Source organism: Quercus robur, chromosome 2, assembly GCF_932294415.1.
Source record: "Quercus robur chromosome 2, dhQueRobu3.1, whole genome shotgun sequence".
Classification (NCBI taxonomy): Eukaryota; Viridiplantae; Streptophyta; class Magnoliopsida; order Fagales; family Fagaceae; genus Quercus; species Quercus robur.
The window spans coordinates 40,317,869-40,339,641 of NC_065535.1; the positions used below are offsets into that span (position 1 = coordinate 40,317,869).

Sequence of the window (21,773 nt, forward strand, 5' to 3'; positions counted from 1 at the left end):
ACAATACCTTAGATATAGTACTTAAGTGCTGTTCTTTAGGTTCCCTTTTTAAGATTCTACTATGTGGATTTTTTCTCATGGAAAAGAAGTCTATTTTTTAGTTAAGTTGTCCCATGGCAGAATTTTAAGAGGAGAATTTAAGGAACAATACCTAAACTATTATACCTAAGTTGTTTTTTTTTTTTTTTTTTTTTAGAAACAAACACACACATGAGAGAGGAAAAGAGATTCTAACACATTACTTAAAAGAGTGCATTGATAGAGGTTGAAGGAAGGTGGAGGAGAAAATTGGGAAAAAACAAAAAAGGAAAAATATTTGGGCTTGCGAAAAAAGCAGAGTAACAGAGTAAAAAGAGCAGAGCTTAGAGGAACTCTTTTGTACATGTTGCCGGAATTAGTTAATCACAATAAGTATAAATCGCCGACGGATATTTGGGCATGTTGAGTTGTGGTTGTAGTGAGAATATTTTTATATTATTTTAATGTGTAGTATGGTAAAATAGAATTTTGGGATGTTAGGTGTGTTATAAAATTATATGATATAATTGATAAAAAAGTTTTTTGAAATGATAAAATGAGATAGAGTAGCATTTACTGATGCTAAGAGCATCCACAGCAGCTGTTGTAAAAAAAATGCTATTTTGCCACACCAAACACCTACTTTATTATTTTACCACATCATTTTACAACATCGCATTTATCAGATGTTTTATCATTCAATTATATACATTAAAATAATATATACTACTCATTAAAATAATATATTATCTCAGCCACCAACAGCAAACAAATACCAATCACCAAGCAACAACATCCACCAACCACCACCACCACCACCACCACCCCACCATCACACACCCAGCAAGCCCGAAACCACCAACAAAACAGGAAAAAAAAAAAAAAAAAAAAAAAAAAAAAAACACCAGCAAATACCAATCACCAAGCACAGCCACCGCCCAAATGCCAAACCACCACCGATTCAAACAGAGAGGAGAGGGCCATCACCCCCACAGCCCACCACCACTGCCACTGTCACCGCCCATAGCCCACAGCCCACCTCCACCATCAGATCAACCCAAATTGCAGCAAAAAAAAAAAAAAAAAAAAAAAAAAAAACCCACAACCAGAGAGAGGCAGAGTGGCTGGAGCGTGGCTGAGCGTGAGATCGATGGCGGCCTCGCAGCCCACCTCCACCATCAGATCAACCCAAATTGTAGCAAAAAAAAAAAAAAAAACCCACAACCGGAGAGAGGCAGAGTGGCTGGAGCGTGGCTGAGCGTGAGATCGATGGCGGCCTCGGGGTGTGATCGGTGAGATCGAGCGTGGGTGTGATCGGTGAGATCGCGCGTGGGTGAGATCGAGCGTAGCTGGAGCGTGGCTGAGCGTGAGATCGAGTGGCTGGAGCGAGATCGAGCTTGGCGGAGCGCGCAGTCGTCGTCGGAGCTACGCCGTCGTCGCTGATGGTAAACATTTCGGACTGGTTGAAGAGAGAGGGAACCGGAGAGTGAGAGAGGAGAAAAGAAAAAAAATGAAGAAGACAGAGGGAACCGGAGAATGAGAGAGGAGAAAAGAAAGAAATGAAGAGAGAGAGGAGAGAGAAAACGTAATATAAAATAATAAAAATTATACAACATTTGTCCGTACCGTTGCAAATTTGCAACGGTACTGTTCATATGTTGTATAATTTTTACCATTTGGAACATCTGATAAAGCTTTGTTTTTGTGTTTGGTGTGCTAAATGTGCCAAAAATTTAGCATTTGGCACATTTAGCACATCTGCTGTGGGTGCTCTAATGCTACCATAACTGTATCTAACTTTTATCCAAGTCAAAATGTTATATTTATTTGCGCGGTCTTCTTCGTTTGAATTTTCCTTTAGTGTCCACTTTTATTAGTCTTTTAATAACAAATCACAAATACTATAAAATTCTCAGTCTCTCTCTCAAAAGAAAGACTGAGTCTGCTTCTTCTGAAACCCTAGAACCAGTTAGAATATATTCGCAAAATAAATACGAAAACCCTTATCATGAAGACTAAGACGCCATTGAATCAACTCAAGCTCTCCGTGCCTGCTCAAGAAACCCCTATCACTTCCTTCTTGTACGTTTCCCTATTCCTCTTTTTTCAATTCCATCTTTTTTTCTAATTCATCTTTCTTACTTCTAAACTATCGATCTTTGTAATTGCTTATCATTCTTTCTTTGCTTCTTTGATTCTCTTTGCTAACCGTTAAAATTTATTAAAAAAACAGCTAAGAATTTGGAAGTTTGTGTCTTTAGCTTTTTGATTTTGATCATCAGCTCACTGATTGTGGGGTAAAGTGTAAATGTTTGATTTCATATTTGGGAGCAAAGAAACTTATTAACCCTTTTCACTATAATTGTTCTTATTGGATTTTTTTTTTAATTTTTTTTAATTTTTATTTCAAGCTGGGATTTAAAAGAATTGAAAAAAATAATAGGATTAATTTAATTTTACTTTTTTCCTGTATTCACTGAAAAGCAAGTTTAAGAAAAAAAATTTCTTGATTAAATAAGGTAAATTTTCAGGACTGCAAGTGGCACATTTCATGATGGAGATTTTTTCTTAAACCAGAAAGGGTTGCGGCTCATCTCTGAAGAAAAGGTGTCCCGTGTATGTATATCTTGATTCGGTTCCTATCTTATGGGCACTTGTGTTTTGGCTGAATCATATGTGCTTGTTTTAGTTTTTATCAGTAATATATGATATATTTTACTTTCAATCTGTGTGAATAAAAATGATCGGAATTTGGAGTTCTGCAGTGATAATGAGTCTCTTGATGAGGTCAAAGTGCTAATGAGTCTTTTAATGAGGTCTAAATTATACAACAGTACTGTAAACTAAGTTGATACTACTAGTTCACTAATCCTTTAACTGCCTTTTGCTGTCCCAATATTTTGTATCTTCTACCTTGATGAACTACTTTCCCTTATAAGTCATCAACTACATTTCCAGGAGTTTGAACAGGTCATGTTTAAGTTAACCCTGCAAAACCTTAATCTTGGAGAACTGGGAAAGCAGCCCTGTTGGTCCAAATTTAAATTTTTACAGTTCAGATACATTTTTTTGGGTAGTTTCCTTGTTCTTTTTCCAATTTAACCTTTTTTTTTCATCCTTTAGGAGTTCATGCCAGCCTTTCTCTTTTTGTAATTATTTTTGGTATGCTTCTTGGAGACTTCTGAATGCTCCAAATTTGATGTCTAGTGACTAGTCAACCCATCTCCTAATTAAAAGACATAAGTCCAACATTTTCAAGTGCCATGCCTCTGATGATAGATATCATCATACCTATTTCAAACAACTTGGCTTCTTATTCCATTAGGACTTATTGCACACCCTCTTCACCTTCATGCTTTGTATTGGTGTTGTCTTATTTTTTGTATTCTTTGGGATTAAGGCTTGGATGTTATTGTTCATTTTCATACAACACTTATCCTTCATTGCCTACTCTCCCCCCCCCCCCCCCCCCCACTTCTTTTGTTTTATCTATAAGATATTTGAGCCCTCATAAAATTAGCTTTTCTTGTTGTGTTTGGACAGCCTTCTGACAGTAAGGAGCTAGATATTGAATTCTCATTGGAAGATCTTGAGACTATTAAAGTCATCGGAAAGGGAAGCGGTGGTGTAGTTCAGCTTGTTCGCCATAAATGGGTTGGAAAATTATTTGCCTTGAAGGTCATGGTTCCAGCAAAACCAATTTTTGGACTTGCCTATATATAATAATATATTTATTGTTAGAATAGTGGTTAAATGATTAAATTTACCATTTTTTAACAACTTAAGCTTTTAGGACAAGTAGTAGTTTATCAATTATCATATAATTTTAACTTTCAACTCAAAACTTTATATGGTTACATGTCACGTGAAGTAATGAAAATGATGTTAAAACTTTTAATTTCATTGAGAGTATATGAATTCTTTTTAAGGTCTGAATACATATAGGGGGAATTCTAAAAAATAATATATGTAGGGGGAATGACTATATACATTCTTGGAGAAGTCAAGTGCGAAGGTGGCAGGTGATTCTGTCTTTAGTCATATAAGATGTATGTGCTATGGATGAAAATGCTGTAGGAAAAGCATGGAAATGTGTGGTAAGGGAGAGGATGGCCTGCGTAATTAGTAATTACTACTTGCTAGTTTAAATGGCAGGGGTTGAAGTTTAAATAGTTATGGGAGCTTATCAAAATTGACTTAGTGGAGACATGGGGTAAGACCAAAATAAGTGACTATGTACGAAACTACAGACTGGCAGAACTGGAAATCTGTTGGCCTGCTTCTCTAATTATTTATGGTGCTGGCTTGTCAACTTCTTGGTAACCTATTATTGAAATTACAATCCTCTATATTTGTTATGGCATCATTTCTTAGTTTTATCTATAATTTTGGACAATTGAGGCTAACATCTTATTCAGAATTCAGAAACTTGCTTTGACATCTTCTCTCAATGTATTTGCAATTGTGGCTTCTTCTACGTTGAGTTCAGTGTTACATTACATATACTAAGATCTCAAATGATCTAGACATTAGCACTTCTGATCTAGGTAGTCGTCTTTGTGTTAACCAGAAGGTACTTTTTTATAACAGGTCATCCAAATGAACATACAAGAGGATATACGTAAGCAGATTGTGCAGGAGCTGAAAATAAATCAAGTATCTCAATGTTCAAATGTTGTAGTTTGCTATCATTCTTTCTATCACAATGGAGCTATTTCCCTTGTGTTAGAATACATGGATCGTGGATCCCTAGCAGATGTGATTAGACAAGTTAAAACGGTTCTTGAACCATATCTTGCTGTTGTCTGCAAGCAGGTCTATGAGCTAATTTCCTCTTGCTTTAAGACTAAGTTAAGATTGATAAGTCTGCAACATTTGAAGAAAGTCTTGTCATATGACTAAAGATCTACATTTATAATCCAGGTTTTACTGGGTCTTGTGTACCTGCACCATGAAAGACATGTAATACATAGGGACATCAAACCATCCAATTTGCTGGTAAACCACAAAGGGGAGGTGAAGATTACTGATTTTGGTGTGAGTGCAGTGCTAGCTAGCTCTATGGGTCAAAGGGATACATTTGTGGGAACCTATAACTACATGTCGGTAGGTGGAGTTTCTTACCTTCTATAACACCCTAATTCATTGCTCCAATTTTTATTTATTTATTATGATGCAAGCTTTTGCTTTAGTGCTTAAAGCATATTGTTTTCTCATTTCAATCCCACATAAAGCATATTCTAGTGGGATGATTATCCCCCCCCCCCCCCCCCCCCCCCCCAAAAAAAAAAAAATTGACTAATGCTTTTAATTTGTGTTTTAGCCAGAGAGAATCAGTGGGAGCACTTATGATTATAGCAGTGATATTTGGAGTTTGGGCATGGTAGTGCTTGAGTGTGCAATAGGACGGTTTCCTTATATGCAATCTGAAGATCAGCAAAGCTGGCCAAGCTTTTATGAGCTTTTGGAGGCAATTGTGGAAAGCCCACCACCTTCAGCTCCATCAGATCAGTTCTCCCCAGAATTCTGTTCATTTGTGTCAGCCTGGTAATGAACTACATGTGTTCATGTGATATTCAATTTTGTTAGTTTGGTGTGTTGCAGTTTTGACTTTGTCAGCCTTTAGGTGTAAATGTTTTCTCTTTCTGTCATGTAGACTTTTGATTTTTGGACTACCAGCCATTTCAATGTTTTTATTATTTTAAAGCCTTTATAGGTATATATTTTTTACCCCAAGTTGTGTACCTAGTAAGTTAAAGTTGATGTTTGGTTCTTGAGTAGCCTAATCCCACCTATTCATTCTGCTTATTCAAATGTTAGAGAGGCCCTGTTGAAGCTGCATTAATTCTATTGTGGGATGACTGTTCAAGAAATTGATTTTGCTTGAGAAGTATGAGGAGCTTTGTTATCATTATAGCTATAATGTTATTGTGAGAGAGAACTTATGCTAGCATGAATGAAGATATCTAATGTCCTCATGGCTACCTGATAACAGCCTTCTCCTGTCTAAAAATTATGCATATGTTAAGCCGCAGCTTTTTAATATTTTAAGCCAATTTGTATTGCATTGAATACCCTATACTGAATTATTGAGCTTTTTAACTTTTCAAATGAAACAGCTCATACCTGCTTCTATAGGGTATCATTTCAAAAGATTAGCTTGAAGTTATTTAACTAAATAACAAGAAGTTATAATTTTGATGTATTAATTTTTGAGAGAATTTCAATTAGCTGTCCTCATGTTGTTTCCAACATATGCTCTCTACTTTGATCTCAATTGCTCAAAAAGATGCCCCTACAATCACTTGGAAAATCAGTCTAAATAACAAGATTATTTTCTGCATGTAGTATCTATTATCTTCTGACACTGGAAAATTAGAGCTGAAATATTGCCTGCCAACACTGTCTTCCAAGTAATATAACATTTTCACTTGGATTGACACAATTAGGAATGCTTTACTCTTCCATTTTATAGTTTTCAGTTCATGATTTATGTGCTGATCTTGTTTCCAATTGCAATTGCAGCATACAAAAGAATCCCCAAGATAGATCATCATCGTTGGACCTTTTGGTAAGTGACTTGGTGTATGTCTGCATGGATTTAAGAAATTCATGTTGTATTGGTCAGAATCTTCATAGCTAACTCTTTTTTTGTTTCCAGAGTCACCCTTTTATCAAAAAGTTCGAAGATAAAGACATTGATTTCGGGATTCTTGTAGGTAGCTTGGAACCTCCTGTAAATTTCCCTCGATAAATTTCCCTGTAATGTCATATTTTGAGTGTTAAAATGTTATAACTTGTGTATCAGTCATCAGTCTTGGTCAAACATTTTATGGATTTCATGTAACAATTGAGCATAAGATCTGTTATTCTATAGAATTCAATTTACGTATAAGATAATGTTTGTCTGGATATCATACGCACCAAACCTGCTATTGGTATGTAGTCTTAGAATTTATAACGGACAAGTTCTAATGATGATAGTCTGCGCCCCATTAAAGCTGTAGGCGGAGAAATGAGATTGTTGATTCTGTATTTTGTCCGTTTATGTGTTTTGTTGCTTTCTTGAAAATTTTCACTTGGTTGCAATGTATCTAGACCAGCAAAGCTTGTTCGTGATGAAACTTAGGATGAGAAATTGATTTAGGGTCCATTTGGAAACAACTTATTTAACTGAAACTAAATTTTTTTTGCTGAAAGTTTTATAAATAAAGCTAAAAATTAGCAGAAATAGTATCGTGGGACTTATAAATAGTATTAAAAAGTACAATAGTACTTATGAATAGTAGTAAAAATAAACTAAATAATAAAAGGGTTGTGTTAATGAGCACTGCAAGGTGCCTGTTAACAACAATTTTTTAATCTTTTTTTGACAAAATTTTTATCTTTTTTGTAGTTTTATGTTATTTTTTCAGTTTTATAAGTACTATTTAGTGTATTTTTTGACATTTTTTTGTCTTTTTTGCACTTTAACAAGCACCAAGCGGTGCTTGTTAACATTTAAGCTTAATTCCAAACGCAACCTTAAAGCTTATGAATTGCTGGTTTTGTTCAGTCTAGTTATTGGCATCTAATATGACTCCCATAAACTATACACACTTTTTTAGTATTTTACTATGTTTGTTTCCATGCAAAATTCGATCAACCTTAAATATGTTTTTGGTTCACTATAAAATCTTTTGTAAAATTTTGTTAAATGTTTTATAAAAAAAAAAAATGGTAAAACATTTTACAAAAACACATAATGGCTATTCATTCATCTAATTGACAAGTGACCAGTTTGGTGGGTGGGGCTAGGGCCTGTGCTAGTAGGTTCAGCCTAGGAGTGACCTGGCAAAAACTTAAATTTTAATATTGTGACATATATATATATATATATATATATATATATACATACTATTAATTCCTTGTTTGGGTTTCATCATTTTGCATATTAAAATCTTTTCACACAAATTCTTAAATTCTCTAAAATACCTATATCTTTTAGTTAAATAATTTTAAATTTAAAAACATAAACTGGTTAAAAGATTAATTTACTATTTTTAAAAAGTTCCTAAGTTTTAAACTTTCAAACTTTTATCAATTCTCATATAGAGAAAGATCCTTAAAAATTAGAACATTAAACATTATTTTACTAAATCCAAAATAAAAAATAAAGAAGAGCCTAATCGCACATGCAAAGTGCGTTTTAAACCTCATAAAAAGCTCATGTAGATCTTAACAAATTTGAAATAAATCAATCAAAGAATAGATAAATAAAAACCCCAACAAGAGAGGAAGACAATTGTAAAATTCATGTATTTGTGTATAAAATCTTGGAGCCGAGACTAGGTGGCACCACCGCTCTAGTGGTTAGAGCTATTGATTCGGCGAATGGGAGGCACCAATTTTGGTGGCTCTTCACTCATCTGATGGTCAAGTGACCAGTCTGGTGGGTGGGGCTAGAGCCTGTGCTAGTAGGTTCAACCTAAGAGTGACCTGGCAAAAACTTTAATTTTAAAATTGTAATATATATATATATATATATATATATATGTGTGTGTGTGTGTATGTATTATTAATAACATGATTTCTTGTTTGGGTTTTATCATTTTGTGTACTAAAATATCCGCACATAAATTCTTAAACTCTCTAAAATACCTCTATCTTTTAGTTAAATAATTTTAAATTTAAAAATACAAACTAGTTAAAAGAGTAATTTACTAATTTTAAAAAGTTCCTAAGTTTTAGGCTTTAAAACTTTTATCAATTTTCATGTAGAGAAAGATCCTTAAAAATTAGGACACTAAGCATTATTTTACTAAACAAAAAATAAAAAAAAGCCTAATCACACATGCAAAGCGCGTGTAATGATTCTAGTGTGTGTGTGTGTGTAGGACTGGATTCAAGTTACACCTGGTGTAACTTTAAGCAATATTACACCACTTAATATTTTTGAATTTTATGTGAATTTTGACAAACTACTGTTAGATTATATTATCTCTGTATATTCTCCATACTTGCAAAATTTCAAAGTAATCAAAGATTAATAATTATGTCATCAATTAGTTGTTTAAATTCAAGTTTTTGTAGTTTAAAATAATGCATAAAAGATAAGTTTACAGATCGAATGATAAATAACATCCAATTGACATGAATGTTAAGAACGTATAGAATATGTAATTCAACAGTGAGATTTTCAAAATATGAATTTTATAACAAGTTATTGGTTGGTATAACATTATTTAGAGTTACACTGGGTGTAAGTTGAACCTAACCCATAATATATATATATATATATATATATATATATGTATCATGTATGTATGTATGTATGTATATTAAATATGTTTTGATCTCCTAAAATGAAAATTTTTGAAAATCTTGACCCTAATATTTTTAAGTCCAATTTAAATAAACTTGAATATGATTTTCTTAGTAATATCTTGGTCTTTTTACACTAAAAAAATAAAAGCCCAACAACCAAAGTATAAATTTTTTGATCTTAAGGTTACTATTACAAAGGTTAGGCCCTTTTGTAGTGATACTTTGGTTATGTAATGTATTATATGCATGTCTAAAAAATTCTATATATTACTTTTGTGTTTGTGTGTTCTAATAAGTATTACCGTTTTCTCAAAAAAAAATATAGGGATGTTTATCCCACATCGGTTGTGTGTTAGAGTTTCAGTCAAATTTGAAATTTGAAATAAATCAATCAAAAAAAAAAAACAAAACAAAAAAAACAATTGTAAAACTTCGTGTATGTATAAAATCCTGAAGCCGAGACTAGGTGGGGCCACCACTCTCATGGCTAGAGCTGTTGATTCGGCATATGGGAGGCACCAATTTTGATGGTTTGTATTTTAAAATTTTTGTCACTCCAAACACTTAGAAAATGTTTGTGAATAAATGGCAGAACAAACAAAATATACTAAACATTGAATTGTCAAGGTAATGGTATAATGGTCACCGATTCAAACATTGAATCATTAATTCAATGGTTGATATGTTATTAAATCTATGCAAGCGCCAAAGATCAAAATAAATAGAATATCATAAACGTAATATTAAAAAACCAGATGGTTTGAATAAAACTGTGCAATTAGGCATTATTCTAAAAATCATTGGTTTTTCTTTTTCAGGGTTTAATTGGTGTTTTTTTTAGTAACTTTGATATTGCTTTCATACCAATTTGGAATTTTGTACGATACCATTATTTTGATTCTAATAACTATGTTACACACCTTAACTTTACAACCATTTGTTCCAGGCTCAATTTTACAAGCAAGGGTAGTATATAATGAGATGGCGGTATGGCATTGAGTGAGAGAAGCGCCCCCCACCCCACCCCCCTTCTCTATCTCTCTCCCCTATAATGATATAAAATCCAAATTATACCTGAATTCAATTTTCGAAAAGATGTATGTCCCATATTTTGGTGAAGGTAGATTGTTCAATTCACTTATATTATCCATTGCGATCCTTGTATAATTATTTTATTTTTACTTTAATACTTTTTGTTAGCTTTCTTATATATTTCAGGCTCATAATTTTTATTTATTTTTATTTTTATAAATAGTTATAATAATGACATAAAAATTATTTAGTTCTGGATTTCTTAATAAAAGACAACTCTTGACTCCAACCCATAAAGTTGATGTCTTATCCGACGTATTTTAATAGTTTATGATATTGTATATCTAAATTTCAATGCCATATAGATATAGTATATAGTTGAGATCTCATCTAGCATATATATATATATATATATATATATATATATATATATATATATATGGGGTAATTGTAATAAACCCACCTGTGGTTTGGCTCGAATTTACATTGTCTACTTGTGGTTTGAAAAGTGTCATTTTGCCCACTTGAGGTTTGCTTTATTTGTTTTCGGTAACCCATCTCTGTTAAAAATAGGGGTAAATTTGTATTTTTACTCTCATTTTATGTTTCTCTCCTTCCAAAAAAAAAACACACTTAAAAAAAAAAAATCTAAAAGTTAAGGTTTTGTAAAAATTAAGAACAACCATAATCTATATCCCATTTCAACGTATGGGAGAAGATGAATACCACCCAAATTTATTGGTCAAGCTCTTTCTCTCTCACGTTGACATAGAAACAGAACAAAGCAAATTTGAAACTATGTTTCAAATCTGACATTTTTTTCTAGCTTAGAAGCAACCTTTTCTTTGAAAAGCATTCCACAATCACATAGATCTATAAGAAAAATTTAGAGAAAAGAGTGTAGAGAGGGAAAATTCCCGACCTATCACAAGTTGACACATTATATTACCAAGTCCACAAAAATACAGCAAATTACAAAGCGCCACGTATTACTGTTAGGTTTTGCTATCACTACTCAGAAACCAACAGAAATTTGCCAAGTGTCATGCAAAAACCAATCACACATCAGCGCATGTAAGTAATGATATAAGTAGTCTAGCATGTGTAAGCGATGACATATGCAATCCAGCACGTGTAAGCAATGACATAAGTGGACCAATCAGGTTGTGACATGTGTCACCAATCAGACTCTGCCACGTGTCGCTCACCCACCCCCAAACTCCTATAAATAGAAGCCTTCCTAAGGCATTTCAAGGGAGACCAAGACACCAAGACATCTTAGGGCAAACCAAGACATCTTAGGGCAGACCAAGACACTGGGAAGAGATCTTGAGTTCAGAAGTCCAAAAGCTCTGCTGGAACCAAGCCCTGAAGCCTCCAGGAACTTCAAGAACTTCAACTTTGAATACAAAGAACATTCGAAGAGAAATCATCCAAATCATCTTCCTAGATTTAAAGGTCACTGGAATCAAGCTCAAAAGTCTCCAGAAACCTCAACAAACCACAAATCAGTGAAGCTCTACGGATTCAAGCCTCCAAAGCCCCGAAGAACTTCCACCACAAACCTGTGAATACGAAGAACATTCGAAGAGGAATCATCCAAATCATATTCCTAGATTTCAAAGTTCACTGGAATCAAGCTCAAAAGCCTCCAGAAACCTCAACAAACCACAAATCAGTGAAGCTCTACAGATTCAAGCCTCTAAAGCACCGAAGAACTTCCACCATAAACCCTAAAAAAGGAAGAACGCACAAAGAACACAAAGAACACGAAAAACACACAAAGAATGTGAAGAACAAAGAATTTCTAAACAAGCTCATAGCCAGAGATTCATTGTAATTCTGTTTCAAAGATCTTCGATCCATTCTTCAGCCAAATTGAAGTATATTTGGTGTTCGAATCAAAATCACGTTACCACAACTCCAATCAACAAATCTTTCAAGGAGATTGAATCAGAGGATCACTCTTTTGTAATCACAGAGAATTGTACCACACATTCATCAATACAAATTTGCATTTGTGACACTATTTTACTTGCTTGACTTATTTCGAATCGAGAAATTTAGTCGCCCACAAAGAGGATCAAAGAAATTCAATTGGGCTCACTATCGACTTTAAGCTTACTACAATTTTGTTGCGCTTGTAATCATATTCAAAGAAACTCTCCTTTGACAAGTTTCTTATCCCTAAGGAATTTTGTCAAACAATCATAGGCACGAGGGAAGTTCGTCAAACATAGCTACGACCAAGGGTGGCTACACTTGTATTTCAGGGGTTCAAATGAACCCCCTGACTTCAAAAAAAAAAAAAAAAAAAAAAATTATAAATATATATAATTTTATTAATATAATTACCTTTAAAAATATTTTTGCACAATTTGGCTTAAATCTTGCACACCCTGATCACAAATCAATTTAGCCCAAAATCAAACAACATAGATTTGCTCATCCCAAAACTAATTAACAACAAAAATCACTCTCCCTTTCTCTCATGAATCTCATCTCATCTCTATTCTCTATCTGACTTTCTATGTATCTCTAACTCTAAGAGTAAAATGTGAGTGTTTGTGAGTTCTGAATGTCTCTTTTTATTATAAATTTATATTGTATATGTGTGTGTGTGTGTTTGTTACACGTTTATATTGTTATCGTGTTATAATAATTTTTTATTATAAAACTAGTGATTCAAGAAAAAAAATAGTAAATTCAGTGATTTTTTTTTTAGAATACTAAGTATTTTTAACACACACACATGGGGAAAGGGGAGAAAATTTTTAAAAAAAACTTATAGTGGTGTATATCCAAATTCCTAGATACATAGCACATGCTTTAAAACCTCTTTTACTCACACTTATTTTCCAATGTGGGATTAACCCGTTATTTTTTCTTTTGAGAATACTAAATATTTTTAACACACACACACACGGGGAGAAGGGAGAAGGTTTTTTAAAGAAACTTATAGTGGTGTATATCCAAATTCAGTGATTGTTAAATGTATTATTTTATGTATGGATGAGTGTGATTATGTGGGTCAATAATTAATATAAGGTCAACAATTTATAAAAAAAAAATAATAATTAATAATAATAAATAAATAAATAATGACAACTACATAAAAATAAAAATGTTATACAAACTTAACAAAATAAAATGGTCACATCTACATTGACAATTGATAATGACAATTGATAATAAACTATCATGTAACGATTTCAAAATATGAAAACTCATAGAAAAAAATTGTAAAACTTCATGTATTTGAGGGTTTTTTTTTCAACAACATAATATATTCAAATTCTCTTTTTTATTAAAATTTTTTTAATTTAAATTTCTTAATGACCCCCTCAAGACAATTCCTGGAGTCGCCACTGGCTACGACATCAAATTCAATAAATCTCAATTACAAGTCATTTTGCAGTGCAGTGCTTGAAAAAGCATTTCTAAGTGATAGGAAAAAAATATCTACATAAATAATAGTAGATTTACTCCGTTTTTGTCTTGGAGCCCAATGTTGAATTTGACTTTGACAGAGAGGTTAGAGTCTTTGCCTTTGGAATTAGAATTATCTTTCTTCTTAGTTCTGTCTTTGACCTATGCTTGCCGAAAAGCAAAACTGGTGGTGGTGGTGGTGGAGAGAGTATTATCTTTGGATTTGGGCTTTTTCTTATCGGATTAGATAGGGGAGTTGGAAGTGAAGCAAAGGATCAAGGTGAGTTAGAGTTGGAGTTAGATCTGTGGGAATTGAAGAGCCAGATTTCTTCGAAGAAGCAATCCTTGAACATCATTTATAGGGTTTCAAGTTTGAATTTCAACGTGTGGGGGGGAAGAGATGGAAATGAGATATAGGTTATATTGTTCTTAACTTTTACAAACCCCAAATTTTAGATCTCATTTTCTCTTGTTTTTTATGGTTTTTTTTTTTTTTTTTTGAGAGGACAGAAAAACAAAAGGGAGCAAAAATACATGTTTACCTCAATTTTTAACAGAAATGAGTTACGGAAGACAAACAGAGCGCACTTCAAGTGGGCAAAGTGACACTTTTCAAATCACGGGTAGGTAAGGTGAATTCGGGCCAAATCAGAGGTGGGGTTACTATAATCACCCCTATACATATTTAATGCATTTAATTATATTTTTATAACCCATTTCCATGATTTTACATCTTACCATTTATCCTTTTTATCAACCAATATTCTATACTGTCCCTATTAAAGAATAAATAAATGAATTAAAATATTCTGAATTGTCATTTTCTTTTTCAACTACCCATTATAGGATTGGATACGTGCTTACAGAAAAACAAGATGCTGAGACAAGAATGAATGTCATAAAGCCATGGAGTTCAATTCTGTGGGTGTCAAAGTTAAATTGTTAAATGAATTGAAAAGAGTCAATGTCCATTCATCCAACCAAAAAAAAAAAATTCATTGTCCTAGCAGGGCATGGATAAGATTACACAAGTGTTGAGGCTCATTTTTGACAAAGTCCAGTAAGAGAAAAGGCCCAGCAACATGGGCAGACCAAAGTTAGCAAGCAAGAAAAAGCCATTGAGCCCAAGTGGCAGGAATGAATGGCTCACAGGCTCATAAAGTGGGTCCTGAGGAAGCAAACGGGTTTGAATGGGCCCGAAAAGAGAGAAGAAGCAAACCCATAGGCAGTATGTAGAAAAGCAAGAATGGGCCACAGAAAGCTCAAAGTAATGCAAGCAAAGAAAGTAAGGGGCTAATGGAAGACCCATCAGCCCCAAGGATGAGGTATAAAGTACTTGGGCCAGGGAATCCCAAGAGAGTTAGTAAAGGCCCATGGGAAAGCAGGATTGAAAAAGGGCCGAGGAAGCCCTAGGAAAGCAAACGGGCCAAGGATGCCCAAGAGGGAAATGGGACACAGGAGCCTGCAAACAATGTAAGAAAAGGCCCAATGAACACACTGAGTCACTGGGAGGGAAATAAACGGTAGGCCTAAAGAGGTCCACTAAGATTGAGTCAAACAACATTACAGCAGGAATAGCAGAGTGGTACGGTAGGAAAATGCTAACAAGGCCACGGGGTGAACATAGAATAGGCCGGGGGAAGGAAGGCCCATGATCCAACAAGGCCCAATCTCCAAAAGAAGCAAGTCATAAAGAATGGCAGATCAAAAAACAACCCACGCCATAAGAAGCCAAAAGTGCACGGCAGAACAATCTCCAGAACACGGCAAGTGCATGAGCAGCAGGTGAAGAAGCTGAAGCACGCGCTAGACCCAGGCACCACTAGCCTGTACCCAACCAATATAGGAAGTGGTGGGTCATGGGTTAGAGGGCATAGTCTGGCGGTGGAGAGAGGGAAAAAACCTATTCTGGGGTTCTTGCTCAGACTCTTTTAGGGGAAATGTCCCATTAGGATGACATGGCACCCAAAAGAAGTAAGGATGAGTTAGAACCACCAAGTGCATGCCATGAGGGATAAAGAGAGAGAGAGCACACACACTATAACGGGTAGAAAAAGCCACAGCAAGCAAACAAACAAAATAGCTTTTTTTGTTTGGCAGAGGGGAGCAGCACAGCCATTGCTCTGCACTGAGAAGGGGGATTCAAAAAATCACAGTAATAGAAATTTCTAGAGAAAAACATAACCCAGAAGTAAGCATTGAGAAGGAAAGGAAGTAAAACAAAAGAAAAAGAAAACTAAGAAGTAGGAAGGAGAGGAAAAGAAAAACAAAGAGTTTAGAACAGCAGGCATGCACCAATAGGTTGATTTCCCCTCTCCCTTAATAACCTTGCTCTTTATAAAAGGCAAAAGATCTGTCTTTAGGCATCAACCATTTAGGTCTGTTCTCTCAAAGCAATTAATTTCTTCTCTGAGATTACTCGCATTGAGGGAACGGTTTTTCCCTTCTTGGTTTCAACCTCATGTATTCTTGGCGTGGCAAACTAACGCTTTGATTTTGCTAACTCTTTTCTTCACTTGGCTTACTCTGTGTACAAAGAGTCTTTTGCTGCTCACTTTTATTTATTGTGGCTAAAAGTAGTGATTGTGTTTCTTATATCATCTTTATTATATCCGCCTGCCATAACTTACTCACAGTGGTTCTGCCTGCCATGAGTCTGTGATTAAACTCTGGCGAACGAGACATAGTTTGTACACAAGCCGGACCAAAGTGAGTTACAATTGGACTGGTCCCGACTCCCTTATTCAGAACATTTGGGTCAAATACCGCAGGAGGCAACTCAGCCCAACATTGCAAAAAAGGCCCACTACAACAAGAATCTTAAACCTCAATGTTCTTTGAAAAAAAGAAAAAAGAAAAAAAGGGAAATGATAAAGAATAAGGAAGTTGTGGCCTACCTGTAAAAGTTTGTGGTGAGAGTTTGAGTGTTTATTGTTGATGCCCATTTTTGACAAAAAGCATAATGGCAGAAGAAGCCCAACAATAGGAGAAGGTGAGAGAAAAATGAAAGTGGAAGAGTGAAAAGTAAAGTAAATGGGCTGTGGAAGCCCAAGAAAAGAGGTAATAAACCCAATGGGCCAACACAGCAAGAACGTAGCCAGTAGGCCCATGGGCACAATAAGATGAAAAAGTAAAGTAAATGGGCTGTGGAAACCCAAGAAAATAGGTAATAAACTCAATGGGCCAACAGGACAAGAATGACAGCTAGCAAGCCTATGGGCACAACAAGAGGTAAAAGTAAAGTAAATGGACCGTAGGAGCCCTAGGGAAGAGGTAATAAACCCAATGGGCCAACATGGTAGGAATGACATTTAGCAGGCCCATGGGCATGGCAAGAAAATGAGCAACAGAAATGGAAGCCTAATGGGCTGGACGGGCAAGAGCTTCTGCCAAGACAATGTCCAGGCCCATGAAGGAATAAAAAGAGGTAGTACAAGCCCAAGAACCCACGCTTTTCACACCATAGGGAATAAGAACAAACCTAGGACACGCAGCAGAACGAGATAAGGCAAGAATGGTAGAAATGACCTAGAAGTAAAAGAAGACAAACGCAGAGGATAGTGGAACTCACACAAGGGCCGAAGCAGCACCTACTTGTACCCAACCAATAAAGGATAGGTGGACCCTTAGTCAAGGAATTCAGAGGGTATGATTTGATGGTGGAGAGAAAAGGGGTCTATTTTAGGGTTCCTACCGAGGCTCCTTTTGGGGAAAATGCCTTGTTGGGATAGCATTTTGCCCAAAAGAGGCAAGCAAGGGGCTGGGGCCACTTAATGCATGCCATAGGGGTAAGTAGAGAGACAGCCTCCAATCCTTATCCATTCGAGTAAGGCAGAAAGGGGGAGGGGGGAGAGACAAAACAAGGAATTTTGTCTTGGAATAAAGAGTGGTGCAGCAAGCACACTTTAAGTAGAGGTAGTAGCAAGGCAACTAAGAGGTTAATGGGTAATCCTAGAGATATGCCCATAAAAAACTAAAAACGGTTGGTGAAGTCTTAGGGACAAAAATGAGAAATCACATGGAATCAAGTAATATAAAGGAAGGGAGGCAGCCATGAAGAGGGAGGAGGAATCCACGGAGAGGAGAGTAAGAAAAAAGCTAAAAATCAAAGAACAAAAGAAAAGAAAACGAAGTGGTAAAAATGGAAGAGAGAAAACATGGTAGAAATAGAGTCATGCATCAGTAGACCATCTTTTCTCTCCCTCATTCCTACCCTCTAAAACTCTGTAAATTGAAACCCAAAACCATTTAGGCCTTTTCTCTAGCACGAGTAACTTCAATGGCAGAAACCTGTAGCGAGGTTACCCATGTTGGTGTTGGGTTCCCTTCTTGGACCCGTTCCTATTGAATGACTCGGCCCAAGATTGGGAGAGCAAGCTAACGCTATTACATTTGCTTAGAATTGTAGTTATTCCCTGGTTACTACATATTTTAGCTCATTTGATATTCCCGTTGTTATTCATTCTGCTGTAGTGTTTCACATTATTAACTATTCTGCTATGACATCCCTTACTCTATTTGTTGTATCAATTGTTCTGTTGTATTATCTTTTATTTTATTTGTAGTATTAGTTGTCCTGCCGTCGTTCCTTTTGTTATACTTTATTATAAGAGTCGCTCTACTGTAGTATCTTTTGTTGTGCTCACTGTAACAGTTATTTTGCTGTGACTGCATCTGCTGCATCCAACTTGCCATATTGTTCTCATGCTGTCTATGTATTGGGCATGCCTCGCTTGCGCACAAGCTGGCTTGCAGTATAACCCCACGAGGCCAATCTCGACTCCCTTACCCACTAACTCACAGGCCTTGGTGTAGCAGACAAGTTTCGGCCCATTAACGTGAAAAGGCCCCCACACCTATCATCATTCAAGATCTTGACTTGTACCCTAGTCATTAGTCAACCTTCTTATCTTCATTCTCTTTCATACCAACCTCATTCTGATCAAAATTTTTTATAACAAATAAATATAATTACATAAATCTTACAATTAAATGACTCTGCTTGTAAGGTAGGATTTATAATTTACAATCTCACTATTTTTAACAGGGAGGATCCTTTGGCATAATTAGCCTATTTTCAGTTAACTCTATTATACTCTCCTCCACTCCCCCTCCTTCCCCCCTTGATCCAAACAGACCATAAATTTGGGCAAACTATGTTGGATATAATGCAAAAAATAATTTAGAACCTATTTAATGCAAAATGATAAATGCAAATTTGATTTAGGCCACTGTTTGACACTATCTCTTTAAGACCCATGGACGTCTATATCTTAGTTGTAATGATCAACAAAAGTTAAAGAAGTAATACAATCTCTATACACAACTATCGAAACTGTATCTCCTTTCTCTGAATGTGACTCTGTGCATAAATGCCAAAAAAAAATGATTGAATGAAATGAGGAGCTCTTATTTATAAACACACTTGCACATTTGCACCAAGTCAAAAAAGTTGCAATAGCAAATAGACATATTATTTCTCTTTGTTCTAAAAACACAAAATAAGCATACACAAATTAAATTAAAAAATAAGTTAATTTTAGATGGACTCAGTCCACTCCACACACATGTGCACCTGCGCGCCCATGCCAACCCAGCCCGGCCTGCCTTAACTTGGTGAGAGCAGTGCATGCATACGTGTGATGGAAGGCCCATTAGATAAATCCTTCCTTTTTTTTTTTCTTCATTAAAGTGAGGTTTCTTTTGGGTCTAACCGGTAGCCAACTTATATATAAATCCATCTAAAATCCAATTCCTTTACGTGGGACTTAACAATTTTCACCACTTAAAAAGTCAATTTCTCTTTCACTCTTTAATAGTTTTGGGCAAGTGATCACATAACGTTGATATCTTCACATAGAAGAATACATCACAACTTAGATTTGACATGCAAGTTTTACATTTATTTTGGCTCAAAAATAGCCATCCAAACAGTTGAAAAATCATTTTTCCAACAAACTATATTTTAGTAATCCTATATTTTTGGATTGTTCAATATTTTTAGAACAAATAAATATATAATAAATCTTGCAATTAAATGATTCTCCTCATAGGGTAGGATTTATAATTTACCGCATAACAAATTTTAACATGGAGGACCATTGACATAAAATTTTGTAAAATAATTATTTTAAATCCCATATTTTAGGAATAGTTTCAAATTAAACCCTATAATTTTAAAAAATTTAAACTAAACACTAAAATGTGTAACAATTTTAAAATTCAATTTGAAACTAGCAAACTATGAGGTTTGATTTGTAACTGTCTTAATTTTCAGAGTTTAATTTGTATTATTCCTAAAATATAGGATTTAAAGATAATTTATCCTAAATTATTTTTTATTAGTAAATTTTTTTAAATGGGATTGCCGTCCGTGGGATTCGAGCATGGAAGTCGACCCTCGTTGACATAAATTTTATCCTTCAAAAAACTTGTAATATCAAATAGTTCTTTTATACTTTCATTACTTACATACTATTAAATTAATATATTATTATTAAAAAAGTTATTATTAGACAATGATTCATAATTTACAAGACGAAAGTTAGTTATCAAAAATCTTGTCATCCTCTTCTCAAAAAAAAAAAAAAAAAAAAAAAAAAAATCATGTCCTTCAAGAGACGCGTATTATCAATTCAAATGTTTTGTTATTCTTTTGTTGAAAGTATTGGTTGCTTACATATAGCCTAACTAATGACCATTGAAACATGAGAAATGTTATGTCCATAATGTTTTTACAACATTTTCACAATAAATTCTAAGTGACAGGTTGTTATTGTTGGGCAAAAAAGTAATCTCAGTGGTATGTTCAAATTTGAACCAATAAAAACTAATCACCTATAATTTGTTATAAAAATATTGTGGATGTAACACTTATCTTGAAATATTCTTAACGTTAATCCTTTTTCTATTTACTATTTATAGATAAGATAATGTGATGTTTACTGTGCTTCTGGTGGGGCCAAAATGGGGTTTTACCCCTTTCAGTCAAACTTTCCAGCAATTTGCCCTTGTTCTGAAACTATTTAGGGATATGCTCATGTTTTAAACTCTGTTGAGATCTAAAAAAGTCACAGTACCCAAGCCCAAAGAAATAAGCGCAAGGGGGCCACGAAAAAGGAGAAGAAATGGTAAGCCCAAGAAGTTTGAAGCCCAAAAAGCATCAAGAAGAAAAAGGGGAAGCCCAAAAGCTTATGAGAAAAGAAGAAAGAAAAGGAAAAAAGCCCATGTCAGAGGATTAAAGAAGAAACCACGTCCTTCTCAAGCGTCAAACAACCCAGCAAGAAAAAGAGGGAAGAATCAGTGACCTCTCATAGCGCAAGTGGGTAGCACCTCGGGGAACCAGAATGAAGAAGTATAAAAAAGGGAGTAGCAGCGGAAGACTTTCAAACCGGCAGAATGAGATTTCACCCGTTTGAGAAAAAAGATAAAGAAGAAGAACTGCCAAAAGTTGAATCGAGAAAAGCATGACCTCAGTATGTTCCGAAATAGGTAGTCAGCCATGGACTTTCAAAGAAACAAAACTAAAAGGAAGGAAAGGATGAAGAACGGGGAAACTGAACCTGCTGGGCGATGGGCACAATACATACTTTGGTGACTAGAGGGCAAAACAGGGAAATCAATAGTTCCCCTGGAACTCCAGAATATCACTATAAAAGGGGGGAAGGATTGCGAAGAAGGCAAAGAATTTGGAAACGGGAGAACCATTGATAAAATTCTGTCAAGAAGAAAAAACTCAGAGAAAATTAGTAAAATTACTTCCCGGTATCCTAGAAAAAGCCACTATAGCACATACTCGGATTAAAAAAGAATCAAACTTTGCAAGTCTTAAAGGTTAGAATAACCATTTAAGACTGTAATTTTTGAGCTTGCTTGAACCTTGTATCACGTCTTAGTGAGCATACTGTAATCATAATAAAGAAAATTCAATGAAATACTTTCCACTGATTTAAGGATCCCTAACCGTTACTTTGTGCTTTTACTATTTT

The 21,773-nt window shown here is 34.9% G+C and overlaps 1 protein-coding gene across 1 annotated transcript; it reads left to right on the forward strand.

Moving 5' to 3' along the window:
* Positions 1–1,899: 1,899 nt before the first annotated feature.
* On the forward strand, positions 1,900–6,930 carry LOC126713694 (mitogen-activated protein kinase kinase 6). The gene is made up of 8 exons (XM_050413529.1): positions 1,900–2,100; positions 2,550–2,634; positions 3,562–3,696; positions 4,609–4,833; positions 4,942–5,124; positions 5,342–5,565; positions 6,544–6,589; positions 6,680–6,930. The coding sequence occupies exons 1-8, from the start codon at positions 2,027–2,029 to the stop codon at positions 6,770–6,772; spliced, it is 1,065 nt and encodes a 354-aa protein (XP_050269486.1). The 5' UTR covers positions 1,900–2,026; the 3' UTR covers positions 6,773–6,930.
* The last annotated feature ends 14,843 nt before the right edge of the window (positions 6,931–21,773 follow it).